The 16117-nt window shown below is 39.4% G+C and overlaps 1 protein-coding gene and 1 long non-coding RNA gene across 3 annotated transcripts; both read right to left on the reverse strand.

Annotated features, from left to right (window-relative positions):
* Positions 1-1475: 1475 nt before the first annotated feature.
* On the reverse strand, positions 1476-3733 carry LOC309708484. The gene is made up of 2 exons (XR_014277281.1): positions 2659-3733; positions 1476-1740 (listed from the first exon to the last, which is right to left on the reverse strand). It is a non-coding gene; the product is annotated as an uncharacterized lncRNA (long non-coding RNA).
* Positions 3734-9783: 6050 nt separating this feature from the next.
* Positions 9784-16060, reverse strand: LOC309708476 (polymeric immunoglobulin receptor-like). Of its 2 annotated transcripts, XM_082536569.1 has the most exons (6): positions 15926-16060; positions 15463-15789; positions 13931-14251; positions 10976-13810; positions 10814-10881; positions 9784-10056 (listed from the first exon to the last, which is right to left on the reverse strand). In XM_082536569.1, exons 1-4 carry the CDS (start codon positions 15960-15962, stop codon positions 13413-13415), a joined length of 1083 nt encoding a protein of 360 aa, XP_082392695.1. In that variant the 5' UTR covers positions 15963-16060; the 3' UTR covers positions 9784-10056; positions 10814-10881; positions 10976-13412. The 2 variants fall into 2 exon arrangements, with proteins under 2 accessions (XP_082392695.1, XP_082392694.1); XM_082536568.1 differs by having other exon boundaries at positions 10814-13810.
* Positions 16061-16117: the final 57 nt, after the last annotated feature.

The following is a 16117-nucleotide window of genomic DNA, read 5'->3' on the forward strand; positions in this document are numbered from 1 at the left end:
AGGAGCGTGAGATAGAAAGAGGAGGGCAGACATTGTACATATCTGTTGTGGTAACCAGATAGTTGAATGTAAAAGCAAAGCTGCCAATTTATGTTCAATTTATGTTCAATCTACTTTTGTATGTGTTTTAGACACAAGGAATGCAGATTAGTTTTCTTTAAAGGGTGGATGGGCTCTCCTTTAGAGAAAGGGTGAGGAGTTTGCTCATTTGAGAGGGATTTGGAGAACAGCCACTGCTCCTCCATGCCTTATTAGATGAGGTATTTGGGGCATGTGGTTAGGATGCCTAAAGGACGCCTTCTAGGCAAATTGTTTTGGGCTTGTCCTACAGGATGGAGGCCCCAGAGCACACCCAAGATTCACTGGAGACATTATATCTTGACTGGCTGGGAATGTCTCTGTCTTCCCCCAAATGAGCTGGATGCCTTTAACCTGTATTATAATAGTTGTTTCCTAGCTATCCTAGCTGCAGGATTTCAATTAATGAGACACACAAGATAAACATGTTATATATCTGCAGGATCATTCTCCAAATTGTGTGTAACAGTATATGACTTTAAGGCCGTACTCACACTATGTCCTGCTACCTTATTTCACACCTGAGCATGAAAATAACCACTTCCCTGCTGACCTGCACTCACACTGTGCTTATCTGGAAATCTGATCAAACCTTGACTTGGTCAAATCATAGGCCTGACTCATAGCATCTTTCTGATAGCAGCAACACATTTTGCTCTCAGGACTCTTGTGTTCACACCGAACGCGATAGAGGCAGGCGGAGCGTCAGGTTTACATGTAAAGTCAATGGAAAGGCGCGCTGACCCGCGTTTGCGGCTCCCGCGAAAATTCGGGGAACAATTTTGTCCAGGTTCCTTGTCACCGGGGACTCTTTCACGACCAAGCGTTCAGTTACAGAGTCGGTGTGTCCACGGTGAGCCAGATCACCCCCCAGGCAGCGACGGCCATCTGGGACTGTCTAGTGGACGATTTCATGGCTGTGCCTTCACCTGGAGACTGGCGGTCCATCACAGAGGGATTCCAGGAGCGCTGGAACTTCCCTCTGTGCTGTGCAGCTCTGGATGGGAAGCACGTCCAGACAAAGGCACCCTATATATCATATAGGAGACACACACATTGATATACACTAAATATTTATTTCATTTTTTTTGTGGTGCCCAAATTTATGCACCTGCTTGATTTTGTTTAAACAATTATTGCACACTTTCTGTAAATCCAGTAAACTTCTTTTCACTTCTCAAATATCACTGTGTGTGTCTCCTGTATGATATTTAACTGACATTTTTTATTGTAACAACCAACAATTTATACAGGAAAATAATGTCTATTAACAAGGTTGCCCAAACTTTTGCATCCCACTGTATTAGTATATTTTGCCATTAGTATAATATGAAATAAATTCTACATGTGTCAAGTCGTGTGCCAACATTTGCTGTGTAGTAGAACTGAGACATTAGTCATTATAAAAATTTATTTGAAATAATATTAAAATTCTCAAACAGAAAAACATTAAACATAAATATATAAAATATAAGAATTTACAGAGAGACAGGAATAAAAAGGACCAGCTGCTCTCCAGAGCAGGAACAAGGCTGAGGAGGAACTGCTCCATTGGAGACTGGTGTGGACTCTTCAGGGATACCAGGATGGCCAGCTCCACCGCCGATGGACCGTCCTGGGACCCGTCCCTCATCTGCCTCGGAGCTGTCCTCCCCTGTGGGCCTGTAAAACAGCACAAAACACAAAGAAATGAGAAGGCTGCTACTAGATTTTAATTTCAACATTGAAAAAAACAAAACAAAAACAGGATATAATCAGATCGGTTGTAGATATTTAGTAAAGGTGATCACAAGGTAATCCCACTTAGTAAAAAGGTATCAGTGCTTGCTGTACATATCTGTGGGTGCAGCAGCAGGAGCTCAGGGACTGGGCAGCCAGGAGAAGCAACAGGGGATGCTCTGCTGCAGAATCAGTTGGTTCTATCAATACAGTATTAAATGTTAACAGGTTGAATATAATAATCATAGAGTAGACAGTGGTCCCTCATTTATTGCAGGGGTTCTCAGAATAACTAGCCCCTGGTCACGCACTTTATACACTTTTTTTCCCACACACACACATGAACATTGGTCACAGTTCTCACAATTGATTCTCAAAGTGCAAACCTTTGTAGATTGCAAAACGTAAAAGTATTATTATGCCGCGGTTTGTCTTCATCTGCCCGCCACTTTCGTGCGCCTTTTCCCCTCGCGGTGCAGGTGTCTATTTCCGAATGAGGCTCATAGTTATGGGTGTTTTCGTGCTGTTTTTTCTATTGGACGTGATGGTTATCAAAACCAAACATGATAAATTTGGCAAGCGCAGGAGACACGACACGGAGCAGATTTGTCAATCAGGCTGCAGAATGCAATGCTGTACTGTGCAATAAAAAATCAGCGAAAAAGCGAAGCAGTGACGGATGAACAGCGGGACCACTGTGTGCTGTTTATTAATAAACAATAAAATATATTCCTAAATGACAACATGCATAAAAGCAGAACGGTATTTGTACGTCAGTGGGAAAATAGCAGTGGCTTGCTAGCTTTTGTGCGGCTTCCCCAGGTCAGTGAAAACTTTCAAAAGAGAAATGAATGAACTTACCAGGTTGCTCGATCTCTTCACATATCTTCCTCCAAGCTCGGTCCTTTTTATTCCTGTCTCGGTACAGAAAGCAGCTGGTGTCGTACAGCTCCGGGTTGTTTGCTACCGCATTGATTAGCCTTCCCCTCCATCGAAGTATGAAGGGCTTTGGCTGGATCTGCCCCTTTGAACTAGGTAACAGCCACGTCACCGGGCTCCTGATTGGTTGTCGCGGCGCGATTTGACGCTGGAGTTCAGATTTTTCCAACTCGAGCGGAAGACGCGAAACGCGCGTATGCACAAAATGCAACACAAAAACTCACGCGCGTGGTTTTTTTCGCGAGTCAAACGCCTGAAACGCGCTACACTCACGCGCGTTTCAGGCGTTTTGGCGTTTTCGCGACGCAAATCTGCTTCCGAATTTTCGCGGGAGCCGCAATCGCGGGTCATCGCGCCTTTCCATTGACTTTACATGTAAACCTGACGCTCTGGCCGCCTCTATCGCGTTCGGTGTCCACACGTACACGGGTATTTTTGAAAAAGGAGATTTTCCGTTTTTGTTTTTGAAAAAAATCCCGTCCACATGTAAACGCAAAAATGAAGGAAAACGCTGCTAGGAACATGCCAAAGCAACAGGTGGCGATATATTCCTAACCGTGTAGAAATGTTGGCCAATAAGAAGTCTAGAAGCCTGGGTGGGAAAGCGTAAACATAGGCGCATAGGAGCAGAAAGGAGTCCTGTGTGAAGGGACAGTAACTGTGTGTGTATATGTAAGCATTTAAACACATCAGTGATCAAATATCCACCCTGGCAGGCGTTTTTAAAAATCTCTGTTTTCAGTGACTGAAAACGCAGTTTACGTGTGGACGAAAGGTGCAAACGCATAGAAAAATCTGCGTTTTCAAAAATACCTGGGTACATGTGAACGTAGATTTGGAAACAGCGTTTTTGTCTGAAAACGCTCCGCATCCACACTAGTGTTTTCAGTCGTTTTCACAGAGTTGTGCGTCCACATTGAAAGAGCCAAAAACGCTTACGTTCAGTACTGCGCATGCGCAAAAGCAAGTGAGAGTTTAAAAATTGGAAGAAAAACTATCTGGAGCATGTACAAACTGATATTAATCTTTTTTAGGTATGTCAAAATTGAGAGCAATCAAAACAACTACTGTATAATGCACTCCGCTATCTTTGTTTAATTGGTCACATGACTACATCACATGACTAAAATGCGTCATCGTTTTGAAATGTATGCGTTTTCGGGACTGTTTTCAAAACGTTGCGTTTTTCCTTGAGGAAAACGGCGTCTCAGTGTGGACGGGAGGCCAAAACGGAGAGAAATCTATGTGTTTTCAAACAGAAACGAATTAGTGTGGACGTAGCCTTATTTTGGGTACATCTTAGAACTTAAAATTTAGAACTTTTATTGGCATTGTGCACTTTCTTGCACAGCAAAATTGGGTAGCAGGACCACAAAGGTGCAAAAGTAAAGCCATCCAGTATAGATGTTAGTGAAACTGTTGGGAAGACAACGTTGGAGAAACGTGAACATTTTATTTGTACTGTATAATCTGCAGATTCTGACAGAAATCTGCAACTATCCTTTGAAGCACCGCTCCTCTCTAAAACAGCAATAAGTATAATTATTAGGCCATATGTAAATAACAAAATAACTTTATAACTTAAAGCAAAATTGGGAAACGTAAAGTCCGAAACAAGTCTTTATATTAAGGGCCATCAGTCAAACATTACTGTTTGGTCTGGGTCTAAACCGAGCGCGTTGTGTGTGACGTCTTCTTTTGCGCATGCGGGCCTCTTTGAGCGTTCACAGAGCGCGTTTGCTGTCACATTTTATTTGTAGTGTGAAAGAGCAGACAAAAAAATCAGATTTGATCAAGCATTAAGCATTGTAAAGTGCTTTGAGGGTCTCGAAAAGCGCTATATAAATATAATCTATTATTATTATTATTTATTTATTTTTTTTAAGACTTGTAGTGTGAACATAGTCTTAGTTTGCATTAAGAGTTCTGACAGCCCACATGAAGAAGCTGTTTTTTAGTCTATTGGTTTTGCACCTGATGGATCTGAACCTTTTTCCAGAGGGCAGGATGTTGAAGAGGTGGTGGTTAGGGTGGAGGTGGTCTTTTATAATTGCCTTGGCTCTCTGAAAATCTGATCAAACTTTGACCTGGTCAAATCATAGGCTTGACTCATAGCATCTTTCTGACAAACCTAAGTTGACCCAGCAGTACCAGAAACTACAAAGACAAGGTGTTCCATAACTTATTTGAATTTTACTGTCAAGTCTGAATTTTTTGCATTTCCAGATAAACCTAGATAATCTAACAAATAGGCAAAATACAAGATAAAAAAAGCTACAAAACGCAGCAGAATATATAAAAGAGTGATTATAATATGGCAGTTCCAGAGGAAGCATAGCATAAAGTCAAGCATAAATGCAAAATGTGTTGCAATTTGCAGCAAATGTGTCGCAGTTGGCAGCAAATGTGTTGCAGTTAGCAGCAAATGTGTTGCAGTTAGCAGAACTCTTATTTTGGGTACATCTTAGAACTTAAAACTTTGTGCAGTTTCTTGCACAGTGAAATTGGATAGCAGGACCACAAAGGTGCAAAAGTAAAGCAAACAATATAAAAAAAGAAAAAGCAATAAATATGTGTATATACATACATGTATGTGAGTAAACTATATACATGATGTATATGTAGAAACATTGAAACAGTAACATTGTGGGGCTGTATAGAAGGGCAGTTATATAATATAATAAATGAATAAGGGTGGGGGGCTATGGTCATTTCGGATGGGAATGGTAATTCCACTGAGACAAGAAGACTGCACAAAGACCAAAATATTGCACAGAACAAGGAAAGACAGAAATGGCACATGGGATGGCAGCAACATTGTTAATCAATAGCAGTGTTGTATTTGATTGTATGGAAGAAGTCTGTTCACACTCTTAGTTTGCATTAAGAGTTCTGACAGCCCACACGAAGAAGCTGTTTTTAGTCTATTGGTTTTGCACCTGATGGATCTGAACCTTTTTCAAATTTGATGATGGTGTTGCAGGGATGCGAGGGGGTGCAGTCACTGCAGATGGTGTATAGGAGTGGAGTCAGCACACATCTCTGAGGTGAGCCAGTGCTGATTGACAGGGTGGATGATCACAACCTTGACTGATTGTGAACGGCTTGTGAGAAAGTTTTTGATCCATGCACATGTGGCGGGGGGGAGAAGTCCAAGTTTACCAGCTAGGTTATAAGAATGTCTGGGATGATGGTATTGAAAGCCGAGCTGAAATGCTAAGTGTGAATGCTAGGCAGTTTCGTTATTGTTTATCAAATGTCAGATCACAGAACACAGATATGGTGCTAGTATAGTGGTAAATGTGTTGTTGCTTTAATGATATTGTAATGCTGTGAAAAGTGAGAAACTGCACTGGCATTTACATGTTGTCTATAGTTGTTTGCATGTATCATATCACTAACATTCATGTCCCCCAACTCGACCCTGTCTGAACTCTCCCCGTCACCTCTCCTGTGGACTGTCCTTTGCTTTGGATGGTTGATTGCAGGTATTTAAATTCATCTACCCACACCACCTCTGGTCCTTGCAGCTCCACTGTTACAACTCTCTCACTCTTGTTTTCACACACATCCTGTTTTGCTTCGACTGTCTTTCATTTGTCTTTTTTCGGGAGCCTGCCTTGACTTTTGCAGACTGTCTTCCGTTGGCTCCCTGCTTTCATTACAGATCACAAAGTCATCTGCAAACATCTTAGTCCACAGATATTCCTGCCTGACCTCATCTGTCATCCTGTTCATCACCATTGCAAACAAGACGGGGCTCAGAGCCAACCGCTAATGTGATCCCACTCCCAATGTCACTGCTACTGCAAACCCCACCACTGTTTCACTGTCCTCACACGTCTTCAACCATGTGCACATACATCTCTGCCACTCCTGATTTCCTCATGCAGTACCACAGTTTCTCTGTTAGCACCCTATTATAGCCTATACCCCCTAATGAATACAGATGCAGTGGTCGGGAATCGAACCGACCTGAAAGCGTGTAGTGTCACCACTATGCTATCCAGCTGATTTCACACCTGTGGGCAGTCTATCCTTTAAGCTCGGGTCCTCTACCAGAGGCCTGGGAGCTGGAGGGTCCTGCGCAGTATCTTAGCTGTTCCAAGGACTGTGGTCTTGTGGACAGAGATCTTGGATGTTATTCCTGGGATCTGCTGGAGCCACTTGCCTAGCTTGGGAGTCACTGCACCTAGTGCTCCGATTACAACTGGGACCACTGTTACCTTCACCCTCCACATCATTTCCAGCTCTTCTCTAATCCCTTAGTACTTCTCAAGTACTTCTTTTCGTGTTCCTTCTACCTGATGTTGCTATCATTCAATATCTCTACATCTATCACTACGGATGTCTTCTTCTACTTGTCTACCACCACTATATTCGGTTAGTTAGTCGCCACCATATTGTCCAACTGTATCTGGGAGTCCCACAGGATCTTAGCTTGGACACCACCTAGGGTGGTGGAGAATGGACAAGCTAAGATCCTGTGCTCGAGAACATGTGGTGGGTGAAGTTAACAGTGTTCACAGTGGTAATTAAAGCACTCGGTGCAGTTACCCCCAAGCGAGGTGAGTGGCTCCAGCAGATCCCAGGAACAACATAAGAGATCTTTGTCCAGAAGAGTGCAGTTCCAGGACAAAGACATTGCGCAGGACACTCAAGCTCCCAGGCCTCTAGTAGAGGATTCAAGTTTGCAGGATAGACCATCTGCAGAGGCAAGAGGGGAATTTATATACATTTTCAGTGAAAGTCAATTTTTTAATTTCAACTTTTGTCTTCATGAATTGCTCACTTTCTATGTAAAATTGAATTTTGCCGATTTATTTAAACTGAATAAAGAAAAAACTAATTTCCAGCATCCATAGAATGAATATATGGAGATCAGAGGGAAAAATATTTTCAGTACTGAAAAAAATTATGCAAGAATTACGGGCTATTTCATGTCATAGCAATGTGAAACCCAAGTCATAGCTTAACTATAACCACAGAGGGGATGGCCCATTCTTAGATGGCCCTTCCAATAAAAACATTGGTTTTTTTATATTTATAAAATAGCTGAAACATGCCATCTAGTGGTGAAAGACGTTTTTAGAAGCTTTGCATAAACAGCACAGCATATAATTAAAAGTTTTGTAGTAAAAGGGTGAGTAAAAGTATTTAAGTATATTTAGGAAACTGTACTCAAAGAATTGTAAGTTCAATCTTTCAGAGCAGAAACATGACCCATGGGAGTTTTAGATGTTATTATTATTACTCATTCATTAATATAAAAGTAAATATAAAAAATAAAATCTGCTGCTACATTTTTGTGCAATATTTAAAAATATAATTTAGTTTTTTCACAATGTTTTAAAAGCAGAGCAGATATTTTTATGAACAGTAAGTAATAAACATGAGAGTAAATGTATAGATCACCGCAGATGTGAAGTCCGTTTAATTCTGTTGACTTTAATGGAATTTTAATTTTCATTCTAATGAAACAGTTAGAAACACAGTAACTGACATCCATAAGTCTGGAAAGGGTTAGAAAGAAATTTTTAAGGTTTTAGAAAACCATGGTGAGAGCCATGACAGAGAGAATTTATATCTGCAGACTTTAATGTGCTTTAGCGTTTAGTTGAGCTAAAATTATCATAGTGGCTTATTTGAACATTGATGTAGATGCTGAAAAAAACAGACTCAACATTGCTTTTAATTTATTACTACCACTGTTACAACATACCCACCACTTTTATCCTTTAATGACACTTTGGATTTTGTTCTGACATGTAGTACAGAAACCTGAGATCTCTTTTTGTTTGATAATTTCTTAATTACATTTAAATTTTCAATAAATACTATAATAAAGAGAAAACTCCAACAATCAGATGACCTTATCCTGAAGACACTCCCTACAGAATCATAAGAATGCATTTTTAAATCATTGTTCTCTCTGTGCAGATCAAGAAAATGTTCAACTAAAGTGCAAGAAAAACAAAAATCTGGAACAAGCAGAACAGAAGGGAAAAACAAATATGCAAAAAAAAAAAGCTGGACAAATAAGAATGATGACACGCAGACAAACTAACAAAGACCAAGGGGAAAGCACACACACACACACACACAATCCTGTCAGGTCATTAGTTATTATGAAAAGCTTGTTAAAGTCAAATATTTGATGACACAAAAATAAAAAATCAAGTAACATATAAACTAAAGATTTACAACCCTGCATTTATAAATGTATTAATACCCATTAGTAGTGGATGCATTCTCATCGTTTGTCCAACATATTTATTTGAAAAACTCCAGCAGAATTCAGTGTTACACTGAAACATCTCCAGCAGAGGGCTCAGTGTGAGATAACGAGTGACACTGAAAGGAGTGTTTTCCTTTTTTCAACTCTTACTTTCAGTAAACTAACTTTCAGTTTACTGGAAATTAGAAACAGGTAGTCCGGTTTGAATCGGTGACCAGAGAGCTGTTTTAGAAAGACAATGTAGTGCAAATTCTGAGTTTGTTAACCCAGAGATGAGGGTTTTCAATTACAGAAAGAATCTGTTATTTCAATAACTCTGATTCAGTTATTGGGGTAACAGACTCTTGACTCTCTATGACTCCTGCCCTCCTGCTTCACCTGAAGCAGCTGTCTGTATTTCCTTATTCATGCAGTCACATAGCGCGATCACCTTAACGATTTATTATCAGCTTATCAGCCTGGCACATAATCCAACACAAAAAGGGGACTAACTAAAAGCACACCTGAAAGTCTAAAACTGACCCAAATCACTAAATATACATGTCACATTACACTACATGTCATGTTGAAATATGTTCACACTCTGTATTTTATTGTTTCATAAGGCAAAGGAGTTTGTGTGTGTGTGTCGGGGGGGGGGGACAAAAACAACAACACTATTCTTACTTGCTTATTTAAATCAATTTTATATATATATGAAAAAAATATAAGAAAATAACAAAAAATAAACAAACATTTAATTCTATTTTTTAATCAATAAATATGCACAAAGTATTTTTTTGTGTAAACAATAATAAAGAAGTCTGGATCACAAGACAGTGAAAATGTTGAGCAACAGCGGTACATTGATGTGAATGTTGTGTTAAAGATGAATCAAACAGGATAATCTGTATTCACTTAAGACCCACAGTTTAAGTACATGTGCATATTTATCTTTTGTTAGCTTTATGGTAATTTTCATTGCTGTATAGTTCTTCAGTTGTAAAATTTTTGTAATCTGGTTCATCTCCGCCTGGATCATCAAAGTGGTTCAAGGCGCTTTGCTGTTTGAAGGTCACCACAAATTCTTGATTTCCATAAATCTAAAGAATCAACGAAAATAATCAGAGACTACGGAACCACACACGCTGCAGAGAATCTGGTTGCTGTATATGGTTATACACAGGCTCATATAATAATATCTACTTTTATTACAACAATTATAATAAAAATATTTTAAATGCAGATGTTTTACATATGACAAATATTGACTGAACTACAGAAGTTACAAATTGTAAAACTGGATGACTCCCACACATCAGCACGACTATAAAATCCATTAATTTGCAGTTATTGCCACATTATGCTAAAGAAGCATAAAACAGGCTGAGTGAGCTTTTCTGTTAAATTTTCACTTTTCTGTTCTAAACATCACAGTCGTCGACACCACTCTATAACATTTATTTTGATCACTAAGTCATTTTCAGTTTAAAAGACTCCTTCTGTGCAAGCTCTCCTCAGGCGTCCCTGAGATAACAAGTTTATTAGTCCAAACCAAATTAGACTAATAACCAGTTAGCTGGTCGATGTCTCAGTTTAATACCAATAATCTTGTTCTAAAGTTCAGACTGCTTAAAGATTTCAGACATATTTTCAAAGAAATGAACACAATTTCCAATTCCAGTTTTAGCTATTCAAACATCAGCTTGCTACTGTGTTCACTGTGACAAGAATATAAAATATAACATTCAAAAAATTTAAGTTGTGCCACTCTATAAAACACGTGTGTGTGTGTGTGTGTGTGTGTGTGTGTGTGTGTGTGTGTGTGTGTGTGTGTATGTATTCATGCTTTGGACTTACTTCGCCTTCTTCTGCATCTACCACATCTTCTGCTTTCGGTGTATTTCTGTTCATGACAGCTTCAGTTTCTGAAAACTCAGTGTAAGAATTTTTTAAGCTCTTTTTGCATGCACATTTGAGTATTTTGTCTGAATATGTGTGTAAATATAAACTATAGCATACCTCTCACGTTGTAACATTTGTACTTATAAATAATAACTAGGACACATATTAGTAAAACCACAGGGACAACAGCGTAAACTGCATAGTGCACCGCTTCTGAAAAACAGAAACAGCAGAACAGAATAGAAAGTTCCTTTTTTAATTAAAGTAATATGTATTTTAGCATAACTGTTGATCACAGGTGCACACTTCCACAGCTGTTTTGACACTTAAGAGCATATCCGGTCTTTAAGTCTGATTCTATTAGTGGTTTCTGGGTCCAAACTCTGCTTCAGGTCACAAGGTTTAAGGAACGCTGGGACATCACTGAGAGTTAATAACTGTCTAAATTCTTCCATCTTTAATAAAATGATCAGTGTGGCTGCTCTACCAGGTGTAACAATTCAGTTTAACGTCCAGGCATTCATAAAAACACAATTTATGAAGTTATATGGAGTTTGAAGTTAGCAGGGATTTAGCTCGCTAGTTTCCACCCAAGCATAATATATAATGCTCTGACCGAGGGATTTAAAACGTACAGCTCTGCTATCACTTCCATTATAAATGAAGAAAAAAACATTAAACCGTACTGACGTTTGTAGGGTTACTGAAGTTAGGTTACCTGGTATATAATGATGTGCTACGTGGTGGCTAGCTACGCAGCTATGGTTAGCATAATATAAACACAGTAGCACAGTGAAGCTGGAGGATTAACGCTAACTTTTTTCCATTCGGTAACCGTTAGCATGAGGGTTCCCGATGGTTAGGGACAAATGCAATCACATGGCAGGATGCTGTAAACGGACCAAACTTCAGTCAGGAGAACAACTGAGATAATCCATCCACAATATGAGGTTAGTCATTAATATACTGCTGCATGGGCTGGGCTGTAGTTACGTAAGGTAAGGTATAAGAGCTTAATTCAATTCAATTTTATTTATATAGCGCCAAATCACAACAACAGTCGCCTCAAGGCGCTTTATATTGTAAGTTAGACCCTACAATAATAGATACAAAGAAAAAAAAACCAACAATCATATGACACCCTATGAGCACTTTGGCGACAGTGGGAAGGAAAAACTCCCTTTTAACAGGAAGAAACCTCCAGTAGAACCAGGCTAGAGGGGGGGGGGGGGGGCATCTGCTGCCACCGGTTGGGGTGAGAGGAGGAAGACAGGATAAAGACATGCTGTGGAAGAGAGACAGAGATTAATAACAAGTGTGAATCAGCAGAGAGGTCTATTAACACATGTTGAGTGAGAAAGGTGACTGAAAAGGAAACGCTTAATGTATCATGGAAATCCCCCAGCAGCCTACGTCTATTGTAGCATAATTAAAGGAGGATTCAGGGTCACCTGATCAAGCCCTAACTATATGCTTTAGCAAAAAAGAAAAGTTTTAAGCCTAATCTTAGAAGTAGAAATAGTGTCTGTCTCCCAAATCCAAACTGGAAGCTGGTTCCACAGAAGAGGGGCCTGAAAACTGAAGGGTCTCCCTCCCATTCTACTTTTAAATACTCTAGGAACAACAAGTAAGCCTGCAGTGCGAGAGCGAAGTGCTCTAATAGGGTGATATGGTACTATAAGGTCATTACGATAAGATGGGGCCTGATTATTTAAAACCTTGTATTACAGGGGCAGGATTTTGAATTCAGTTCTGGATTTAACAGGGAGACAATGAAGGGAAGCCTATATAGGAGAAATATGCTCTCTCTTTCTAGTCCCTGTCAATACTCTTGCTGCAGCATTTTGGATTAACTAAAGGCTTTTCAGAGAGAGCTTTAGAGCTTTTAAAGCTAAAAGCTCTAAAATGAATAGTAGTAATAAAAAATGAGAGAGGCCAACAGTGATCACTACCTTTTTTTAGGGGCTTGTTCAGATTAACTATAACAAGATATAAAGCATTAAAACATGTTTAAAAAAACAGCCTTAATAAATGCAGAGTAGTTTGGTCCTGGAAGCAGGGTTCATTATGTCATCACTTAAAGACCGGATTGACTTGGTTTAATCCCAGGGGGAATTATCTACATTGTAAACATGAAACTACACACATCCCCTAAAAATAACTAAATTTTTGTTGTAGTCACATAACAGCAACTCAGTGCTTTTAGATACGTGAGTATAGGTAAGACAACCAGCTGAAGTGCAAAGGTGTGATTTAAGTGACCAATGTCATGGTTTTTGGAGAGGCATAACCATTTTTAGGGGAAATAGAGAATCGTCTGAAAAAAGAGAAAATTTAACACATGCACACACACACACACACACACACACACACACACACACACACACACACACACACACACACACACACACTGAAGCCAGCAAAAGATTTGGGAAGTGATATGTCTAAGTATAAGTAAGTGGTGTTCTCAGTAGTCCTAATTTTGGCAGATTGCTTGCAAATTGTGTGATGCATGGTGCTGCTGGTTTTGCAATTATTTGATCATGTCAGATAACTAAACCATAAACCACAGTCCCATGTTTAGTGGGGTCCAAACAAAGATGGAACTTTCAGCTCTATTAATTTTGCTGTCATGTAAATGGTTGTTCACCTTACCCACTGACAGCTCAACCTTAGTGTAGTTTTCAACTCTCCACTGTGAGTCTGACCCACACCAGTATGTCCCAGCATCAGCTGTTTCCAGCTCTGCGATCATCACCAAGAAAAAGTGGGAAAAACCATCATCTTGCACTGTGAACCTGCTTTGACTCGTCACATTTGTACAATTGTTGCGGTGGTCTCCTTTGCAGAGAAACTTGCTATTATCATGATGTTGTGAAGGATAAGGGCACTGAAATGTTAGTGGATATCCTGCAGTCCCACTTGTTGTTTTTGACTTGACACAGCACCACTCTGTCAGATTGGAAAACAAAAAAATATTAAAGGATGATCAAATATCAAACCATATAAAAGAGTCCTTTAAAAAAACAAAAACAAAACAATGACATATGAGATATGACTATGACCTCTCACCTTTGACGTTCAGTTCAACAGCAGAAAAAACATCCAGGACAGAGTTTTTTTGGACACCACAGAGGTATGTTCCTGAATCACTTTGGGCCAAACTGGTGATGGTCATTGTGAATTTTCCTGACCTCTTATCATCATTAAATTTGATTCTACCATTTTGTTTGTTGTCAGAGGTGATTAGTGCCTGTTGCAGACACGTGGAGGACCGCTTTCCTCTGCAGATGTACTTGAAGTAGTTCTGGTACCGAGGCTCATACGAACAAATGATGTCCCCTGAATATCCCTCATAACTTTGGATTATGGTCACAGTGTTACAGCAGCTGTCTGTCAAAAACATAAATTGCATTAGAAAATGTGTTATAACAACAGAGGAGAGGTATAATATTTCATATTGAGCCTATTGTTTATTGTATGTTTAAAGTAATAACTTTCCTTCACAGACATTTGTGCACTCAGCCATCGCCCTATCCATTAGTTTTATGTGTGGTTATTACTGTTTCCTATTTATATGTGCAGTTCATTCCCTTTATGGGATCTTAATAAAGATCGATCCAGGCTGTCATATGTCATGTGCAGCCATGTTATAAAAGCAAGTCCAGTGGTCCCTCGTTTATCACGGGAGTTGCGTTCTAAAAATAACCCGCAATAGGTTAAATCCGCAAAGTAGCCAGCTTTATTTTTTTACAATTATCATAGATGTTTTAAGGCTGTAAAACCACACTTTAGACAGTTTTCTAAGACAGGCATGAACATTTTCACACTTTTCTCTCTTGTTTAAACACTCTCAAACTTCAAATTTTCATAGAAAAATAAGTCCAGTATTATGGAATGAAACCAAAGATCAAACCCTGTTTTCAGGTCCAGACCATGAGTATAGAGCAGCTGCCAGAGAATGCAACATTAATGAATCAATGGTACGGAAGTAGAGGAAGCAAGAAGAGTGAGTTGAGTAAAGTTTGCCTTATCTGACTGTTTTGTTTCACTTAATGCACCTTCTGGTCCGAAAAATACGGTAACTTCTAACTTCTTTAGCATGTCCAGAAGTCCAACTTTTTGTGCAATGGTTAGCATCTTCCTCTGCCTCTTAGGTGCTACCGTAGGTGCCTTTGACTGTGCAAAACGTTTCATCGACATTATTGTGTTTGTGGGGGAGAAAACTTACAAATATACAGTACAGCACTTCAGAGTCACACTGCTAGGGATCGAAGATTTATGTAAATTTGACAAGCTGGACACATTCTGCACTGTGCAGAAGACACGGCGTGGAAGAGACTGATTGACAATGGTCTACAGCCGATCAGGGCGCAGAACACAATGCGCTGTAAAAAAGTCCCCCCCAAAAAACAAGCATGCAAAATTGCACAAAAAAAAATCAGTGAAACAGAGAGGCCGTGAAAGGTGAACCGCATTATAGCGAGAGACCACTGTAATCCTTTACCAGTTATGTTTTGATTTACTGTACATTTATATGTATGTATATATGTCTTTTATATGTGATTTTTTTCTTGACTACAAATTTGGAATGCTTTATTTACCTGGTGCTAATTTCAGCTTCACTTCAGTGTAGATATCTTGTCCTGTTCTGGTCACTCCACACCAGTATTTTCCAGCGTCCTCAGATGTAAGATCAGAGACGGTCACTGTGAAGGTGCGTGCCTTTTTGTCATCACAGGCTGAGTATTTGGGTTTTTTTTGTTGTGATGTTGTAATAAGAACATCATTGTCACCACAGACATCCTTACACAGGTACTTCTCATAAGACTCATAACCGTGACCATAAGTGCAGGAAACATTTACCTTCCCCCCCACATATCCAGTCACAAGTATCACCCCTCCTGCACTGGTCACACATCCCAGAGCAACTGTAAAGTAAAGAAATTATAAAAAAATTATATAATTGTTTATTTTTTCATGTCAACATTCATGAATAATAATACAATTCCTAAGTCCAATAAAGGGTGTGTTATGTTTTTTTTTTTAGCTCTTTAAACAACTTACTGCAGAGGGTGAAGAGCAGGTTTCGAAGTCTCCACATCTTCGCTTTGGCTCATCAAAACAGAAACTTGACAGGAAGTACTCTTAATACTAAGAAATATTTTGCATGCAGTGGGGAAGCCTATCAGCACAGAGGGGACTACAAATTATTAGGTGGCTGCGTATTTTAAAACGTGTAAAATGGCTGACATGTGC

This window comes from Aulonocara stuartgranti, assembly GCF_965226115.1.
Source record: "Aulonocara stuartgranti genome assembly, chromosome: 6".
In the NCBI taxonomy this organism is placed as follows: Eukaryota; Metazoa; Chordata; class Actinopteri; order Cichliformes; family Cichlidae; genus Aulonocara; species Aulonocara stuartgranti.

Bases quoted from the DNA above. Each gene is read 5' to 3' on its own strand.
- LOC309708476 (XM_082536569.1), bottom strand. From the start codon at position 15,962: ATGTGGAGACTTCGAAACCTGCTCTTCACCCTCTGCA. The intron at 15,790-15,925 runs GTAAGTTGTTTA...TTTACTTTACAG, and splicing joins CCTGCTCTTCACCCTCTGCA to TTGCTCTGGGATGTGTGACC. The intron at 14,252-15,462 runs GTAAATAAAGCA...TGTTTTTGACAG, and splicing joins GAAGCTGAAATTAGCACCAG to ACAGCTGCTGTAACACTGTG.